Source organism: Hyperoodon ampullatus, assembly GCF_949752795.1.
Source record: "Hyperoodon ampullatus genome assembly, chromosome: 18".
NCBI lineage: Eukaryota > Metazoa > Chordata > Mammalia > Artiodactyla > Ziphiidae > Hyperoodon > Hyperoodon ampullatus.
In genome coordinates this window covers 46919740-46927773 of record NC_136931.1, presented here as the reverse complement: position 1 = coordinate 46927773, position 8034 = coordinate 46919740, and the positions used below count along the sequence as shown (strand labels likewise).

Genomic DNA, 8034 nt, shown 5'->3' with positions numbered 1-8034 from the left:
GAGCCAAGAACATTTACACTTGAACTTGCAATGTGTCAGGAAGTGGAAGTTCAAGAGTTGAGCTCTTAGGCCACTCAGCCCTCTCTGTTTCCCCAAAACTCTGTTTCCACAAATCTAATTTATCTTCTCTAGATCTCAAGCCATGATTATTCTTTCACATGTGGTTCTGCTTTCATAATTCAGGTATCCCGTTTTACATCTTTTCCTGGGCTAACCAAATGAACTTGCATATGAGTTTGCTCAGGTACTCCTGTCCCTGCCCTTCCTTGCCCTCACTCCTTGTTTGGTCTGTCTTCCCTAGTCAGACTCCAACTGAATTGGCTATTCCTCAGCCCTGTCTCACAAAACCACTCTAGAATCCCTAGACACATGAGTACCTAAGAAGAAAGTGGGGCCACGTGTTCAACTGTCCTCAGAGGGCTGGGGTCCTGACACAGCCCGTCACTGTGTGCAGGCAGGGCCTCTGATTCTGTCTCCCAGTGTCCCGTCCCCTGACTCTGCATCGCCTCTGCCTTTTCCCCACCTCAGCTCTGCTTAAACCACATCGATCCAAGATGACTCCAGTTTCCTTGGAAGCCATTTGACAAAAAAACATAAATACATGATAGATTATGCTTCATGGTTCCACAGGAACCGTGTCTTGTCTTGGCCCATGTTATATGGCCCAGAACCAACAGAGGCTACGTTCTCATCCCCACGAACCAGGACACTTGACACTGCCACCTCCTAGATTCCCCCCTCAGAATCCCAGCATCTTATTTTCTTTTTATACCATTGTCAATCTGAGCTCTCCTCCAGGACCCAGACTTCCTTCCAGTCACCATTTCTCCCCAGCACATGTGCACTTCCCATATAAACAACAGAATGGGGGGAGAACCCCCTCTCTGCTACATTTAATTGTATCATTCTACTTTCATGCTCTCCTGGAATGTTCCTAGCAATCTGGATTTGGTTAAGAAAGATGAGGAATGGGGAGAGGGACCACTCTCCTTTACCCCAGGGGCCTGGAAAGGTTCTCTGCCCCACTCTGCCCATGTGTACATATGTATATTGACATACACACATAGTCCATATACATGTACATGCCATGTGTTTGGCGCATATGCCAATCCACTGGGTTACTTTGAGGGTCTCAGGCCTCATTTGAACTCCTTTTCCTGTTGGCAGGTAGTGCATGCCTGGTCTGTTCCCTCCTGGTCATGACCTTATGTTGACTACAAGCCCAGAGTTGGAAGAAGAGCTTGTGGGAAGGAAGGTGGTAGTGGTAGTGGGGTTTCTGTACTATGAGTCTTTTTCTTTTTTGCTTTTCAGAAAGAGCTGGATTTATGCTCTCACTTTGGAGAATAGTTTGGCAGTTTCTGCTGAAACTGAAAATGCAGACGCCAGTGCTCACAGTATTTCCCTCCTTTGAGGAATTTTCCCACAAGCGTACGAAAAGACATATACAAGGATGTTCGAAGCAGCACTGTTATGCTGGTAGAAAATCTTCAAGTCCACAAATCATTTCACTCTTCCCTGCCTTCCTCTTATCACTCTGCACCCTGCCCCTGTAGCAGGGCTTCCTCATGGGGGTGATATTGTAAATGCTAGAGTTGGCCTCTTAGTAGACTTCTCGTAAGTCATCAGTTCTCCAGCTAAGTGGGGATGGGGGCATATAGCCTCTGCCAAGTGAGCTGGTGACGATCTCAGAGGAATATTATGCAAGTAGGATGGAGTGGGTGGCTTGAAAATACATGTTTAACATAATTTTATATTTGCCAAACAATAATACACTGCACAGTGCTCCAGGAATTATTTATTTTATCAGCAGGTGCAACAGTAGTTGCATTGAGCTAGATTATGTGAACTAGATGTTATCAAGTACTCTAACTGCAAAATAGGGGCTTTCACTGTAGTTTGCAAACCTCCCACGCATAAAGCACACTAAGTGTGTTCATAAATTTTACCCTGATGAGCTTTCCTTAATCGTTTTCTTTTAAGGATACTTTTTTTTTTTTTTTTTTTTTCCGGTACGCAGGCCTCTCACTGTTGTGGCCCCTCCCGTTGCGGAGCACAGGCTCCGGACGCGCAGGCTCAGCGGCCATGGCTCACGGGCCCAGCCGCTCCGCGGCACGTGGGATCTTCCCGGACCGGGGCTCGAACCCGTGTCCCCTGCATCGGCAGGCGGACTCTCAATCACTGCGCCACCAGGGAAGCCCAAGCATACTTTTTTAAAGATTTTTTCTTGATATGGACCATTTTTAAAGTCTTTATTGACTTTGTTACAGTATTGCTTCTGTTTTATGTGGGGGGTTGTTGTTTTTTTTGGCCACGAGGCATGTGGAATCTTAGCTCCACGACCAGGGATTGAACCCACACCCCCTGCATTGGAAGGTGAAGTCTTAACCACTGGACCACCAGGGAAGTCCCCTTTCTTTAATCTTTGCTGAAAAAAATTCAAATGTACAGTTTTTTTCAGGATGACACTGGCAATGATAATTAGTATTGAGCCTTCCCCTTCCTCCAGTTAATATAACTTCTAAGATCAGAAATTCTATCTATATTTTAGAACAGCATATCACCACCTAAATGAAGGTGAAGTAATCCTGTCCCATAAAACAAAAAGAAAAACTCCAGTGCAAAAAATCTTTAGAACAAGATTCTTGACTAGCATAAAGTGATGAACATGTTGGCCTGTGCAGAGCAATTATATATTATTTATCTAAACCAGTTTTGTTACTTTCTATCTTGTGATAGAATTGTTCTGGTTTTTACATCTCACTTATTACATCAAAACGGTTTGCATTTCACCAGGCAGACTTTAAACTCACATCTATGAAAGTTTAAGTGGCATTAAACTTTAACTATGAAATTTTGAATCATTAGATGCTTAAACACCAAGTAGCATGATGTTTTATGTATGTTCAATTGCATTCATCAGAACAAGCATGTTTGTCATCTAACTGGACCAACAGTTCTCAAACTTGTTGATCTCAGGACCCTTTCATACTCTTAGAAATTACTGAGGACCCCAAAGAGATTTTTTACATTTATATAGATTTTAGATGTTGACATTCACGAAAGCTATTGACATTTACCATATTAGAAATTAAAACTTTTATTTTTAAAATATGTATTAATTTATTTAAAAATAATAATCGTAAGACCATTATATGTTAATATAAATAACATATCTCCATGAAAATAACTTTGTTTTCAAAAAAAAACTACTGAGAAGAGTGGCATTGTTTTACATTTTTGCAGATCTCTTTAATGTCTAGCTTAATAGAGGGCAGCTGTTTTCTCATATCTGTTCTGCATTCAGTCCATTGTGATATCATGTCAGGTAGTCTCTGAAAAACTCCACTGTACATTAATTTGTGAGAGAATGAGATAAAAAAAGGAATTAATATCTTAATATCATTATGAAAATAGTTTTGATCCCACAGATCACTGAAACGATCTCTGGGCCCCCCAGGGGTCTCCAGACCACATTTTGAGAGCTGCTCTACTAGATTCACATAGTTAGATGCCATCTGGATTGGTTTTTCCTTAATTTGTGCTATTTAAAGGGAAGAACAAAGAAAAGGTGGAACCAACTAAGGCACTCCTAATATAGTAAATATCTAAAATAACCACTAAAGTAATAAAACAGGGCATAAAATATCCAAGTCAGTGATATGAGAGATCAATATAGGAATGATATGAGAAATGAAAAGAAATAAAACAACTTAATCCTAATGGATGGCAAGGGAAGTAAAAAAAGAAATATTAAAAGATGAGGAAAATAGAAAGCACAAAATAAGATGGTAAATGTTTCTTTTCTTTAAAATTTATTTAAATGAATGTGTTCACTGTGGTAATTCATCTGACCAGTACACTTATTATTATGCCATGCATGATATGTGTGTACATTTCAGTATGTATGTACACTTCAATGAAAGTGTTTAAAAATAGATGGCAGAAATAAATCCAAATTTATTGGAAATTATTATTATATAAATATAAATGAATGAAATCATGTAGTTAAAAGACATATACTGGGGCTTCCCTGGTGGCGCAGTGGTTGAGAGTCTGCCTGCTGATGCAGGGGACATGGGTTCGGGCCCCGGTCCGGGAAGATCCCACATGCCGCTGAGCGGCTGGGACCGTGAGCCATGGCTTCTGAGCCTGCGCGTCCGGAGCCTGTGCTCCGCAACGGGAGAGGCCACAACAGTGAGAGGCCTGCGTACCACAAAAAAAAAAAAAAAAAAAAGACATATACTTTTGAATCATAGGACCAGACTACAGGAAAATCCAACCACTGCATATATTGCTTATAAAAGACACATCTAAAACATAAGGTTATTGAAAGTTTGAAAGTGAAAGGATGGACAAAAATGTACTAGGCAAATACTAATAAAATAAAAACAAGTTGACGTGGCTATATTAATATCAGACAAAATAGATTTTAAGGCAAATTAATGTTGAAAGACATTCAACAATCTTAGAAGACAGAACTATAAGGAGAAATAGACAAATTCACCATCATAGAAGGAGCCTCTAACACACCTCCTCATGCAACTGATAGATCAAACAGACAAAAGTAAATAAAGGTTTTATGATCTTTAATTTGAACATTACAAATTAACAAGTTTGATCTAAAGCATATAGAGAGAACCCAGCACTCAACAATTGCAGAATCTATATTCTTTTCACACCTGGAGCATTAGATGGACTATATTGTAGGCCAAAAAGCGATTCTCAACAAATTTCAAAGAAATGGTACTATTCAAACAGTATTCTCTGATGGCAGTGCAATTTAGTTAGAAATGAAAAACAAGAAGATCAAGAAAAAAATCCATATGCTTGAAAATTAAGAACCATTTTTAAACCCAAGGGTCAAAGAAAAAAATCATATGAAAATTAGAGCCTATTTAGAACTCAAAATAATGAAAATTCTGCAAATCAAACTTGTGGCATCCCACTAAAGCTGCTCTTAGTGGGAAATTAATAGCCTTATATACTTACATTAGCAAAGAAGAAAGGCTAAAATTAATGAGTATCCAACCTTAAAAAGTCGGAAAAGGAACAACTGAAAAGACTCACTAAAGTAGAAGGAAGGAAACGATAAAGACAAAATTAGACATCAATGAAATAGAAAACAGGATAAATGCCAGAGAAGAGCTGGGTTTTTTGAAAAGACAAATTAACAGACCTCTGGCAAGATTGATCAAGGAAAAAAAGCATATAAATACACAATGTTGGGGGTTGAAAATAAGACATAACTACTAAGAAGTATCCTGACCCAAGTTTCTTCACACCACCACTGACTTTTCTCTGAAGACTTTTTTCTTGCCCATTTTGTAGACCTGAGCCAGAAACTGCTTTGATCAGGATACTTGTCCTTTGGGCTCACATGCAAGGACCTCATCTTCTTCTCCAGACACCTGCCTGTGCTGGATGTTCAGACCCAATAATTGGAACCCCCGCCTGCTTCTGATTTAGGGCAAAGGATAGAGCTAAGAATTCTGTAGTAGATACAGGCATACCTTGGAGATATTGTGGGTTTGGTTCCAGACCACAGCAATAAAGTGAATGTCACAATAAAGTGTCACGTATTTTTCGGTTTCCCAGTGCATGTAAAAGTGTATACTGTACTGTAGACTATTAACTGAACAATAGCATTATGTCTGAAAAAACAACGTACATACCTTAATTTAAAAATACTTTGTTGCTAAAAAGTGCTGGCCATCATCTGACAATACAGGATTGCCACAAACCTTCAAATTGTGAAAAGTGCAATGTCTGTGAAATGCAATATAACGAGGTATGCCTGTAAATTAATACTACCATCTTATAGACGCTGAGTGGGGAAAGCAAGGAATTCCAAGACTCTGATATTCGAGGATAAAAGGGCCTGTGGCTTCCCATGAAGCAGTATTAGCCACAAATGAGGAAATGTCATAAACCACAGGGAACAATATGAAAACACTCTCCCAGTGGATGACTTGGATTTGCGAGGCCCACTGCTTTTCTTTGCCCCTTAAGCTAGGCACAGGAGAACTCACCCCAGTTCTGTTACATTGTTCCCCTTTTTGAGCTCCATCCCCCGTAGAAACTTAACACCAAGCTGACAAATCTAGTTTCCTGTGAAGCTGACATTGGCCGCACCTAAGCTCCCGTTTCCTCTCTTTGCAGCCAGCTATGCAGCTCTTCTCTTCCAGAACCCTGACAGTGAGGCACCCCAGCTCTGCAGCCTATGTAGCCTTTTGTCAAAGGCTTTGCGCACAGCTGAGGAGGAGAAATAGAAAATCAAAGGGTCCATGCAAGCATTGAGAGCGCTGAGCATCACTATGCTCACCCGCCACCTTTCACTTGTGTTATGAAAGTACCCCATCACGTGAGACACATTGTAGGTCCCAAAACATACCAGGAAATTGAACAGGGTCACAACCACCAGCCCCACGGCTCTCCAGCGCTTCTGGGAACCCACTTGGGTCTGGGAGAGAATGATTCGCACAAAACGCCAGTAGCAGAAGATGGTGACCACCATGGGGATGAAGAAGAGGACGAGGCACATCTCTAGCCGCACAGGAAGCACCACCTTCAGCTGCTCTGTGGTGAAGTTGTCATAGCAAACAAAGAGGTTTTGGGCATCACTCGTCGACTTGTTGGTTGGTAAGTATTGGGCAACGAACACAACACTACAGTGTCCAAGGGACAAGATCCAGGAGGCCACAGCAGCAATCACTCCGTACATGGGCCGGCGGGACAGCTTGTACCGCACGGGGAAAGCCACACTACGGTAGCGCTCGACGCTGATGCCCACCAACATCCACGTGCTGCAGTAGATGCTGCTGTAGAAACCATAGCTAGTGAGGGCACAAAGTAGGTTCCCCAAGGGCCAGAAAAAATTATGCGCAGCCTCAACCATCTTGAAGGGCAGGAGCAGCAGCAGGAGGAGGTCCGCCAGCGTCAGGCTGAGCAGGAGGATGTGGATGGGTGCAGGGTTAGGCTTGCGGACGCGCCCCACAAAGGCCTGCAGCGCCAGGAGGTTGGCAGGGAGACCAAAGAGTAAAGATATAAAGTAGATGAAGAGAAATCCCAGGCTTTGGAGACTTGAGGCCATCTTTCCTGAAGAGACAAAAGATGGTGTCAGAATCCTCTCTGACTTTGGGTTTCCCAGCCCCAAACCAAGGCGAATCAGATTCTTTGCATCTCCCCTCCATGCTTCACTGAGTGATTATTCCTAACCCTGAAGGCAGAGTGCTATTCTGCTTCCTGTGTGCCAGGGAGAAAGAAGGTCTCCTTGCTTCACAACCAAATTACTTCTTTAGAACACTCCCCCTCTCCATTTCCACTCTACAAATAGAGAGAGAGAGAGAGAGAGACCTAAGAGTTTTGATGTCTCAGAAGCTCCCACAGGAAAAGTTCTGAGGTCTCCAAGTCCCCACTAGAAAGGGCACTTTGTGAGAGCAGTGCCATCATCTGTCTTGTTCCCCATTTTGTCTCCAGTACCTAGAACTGTGCCTGACACATAGTAGGTGCTGAACTAACATCTGTCAATAAATGAATGGCTGTGTGAACTGTGCGCTTCATCACAAAGAGCGAGTGATCCCAAGACTGTCTCTGAGCTTCTCCAAATTCTACTCGGCCAGCTTGTGGCTTTTTTCTCTCCTTATCTTTGTCTTTTTTCTTTTTCTTTTCTCTCCCCAGGTCACAGAGCTTGAACACAAGATTCTCAGCTTCACCGCTGAAAATGGGAGTGTGGTTAAGCCTGAGGGAAAAGCAGCTTAAGCCCAAGGTGAGTCTCAGATGCTCAGCTTCTTGATTCCATGTGGAGCCAGTAAAAGACAACCTGTAGGTTTGGGTGGGGTAACAGAAGGGAACTGACCTGGACCAGGTAACCAGGATTCCAGTCCAGGCCATGCCTCAGATCAGTCACATGACTCTGGGAAAATCATTCTAAGTCCTCTCAGCATCAGCTTGTTTTCCTCTGCACCACATATAACCAGTGATTTCACCAGAACTGCCACAATTCCCATATGCTGCCTGCCAATTCACCTTCTCTCC

The 8034-nt window shown here is 42.3% G+C and overlaps 1 protein-coding gene across 1 annotated transcript; it reads right to left on the bottom strand.

Moving 5' to 3' along the window:
- Positions 1–6100: 6100 nt before the first annotated feature.
- FFAR2 (free fatty acid receptor 2) lies at positions 6101–7090 on the bottom strand (the record flags this gene model as incomplete). The annotated part of the gene is given in 2 exon segments (XM_079724069.1): positions 6101–6163; positions 6167–7090. Coding segments are annotated over 2 exon segments (987 nt in total).
- Between the last annotated feature and the right edge of the window lie 944 nt (positions 7091–8034).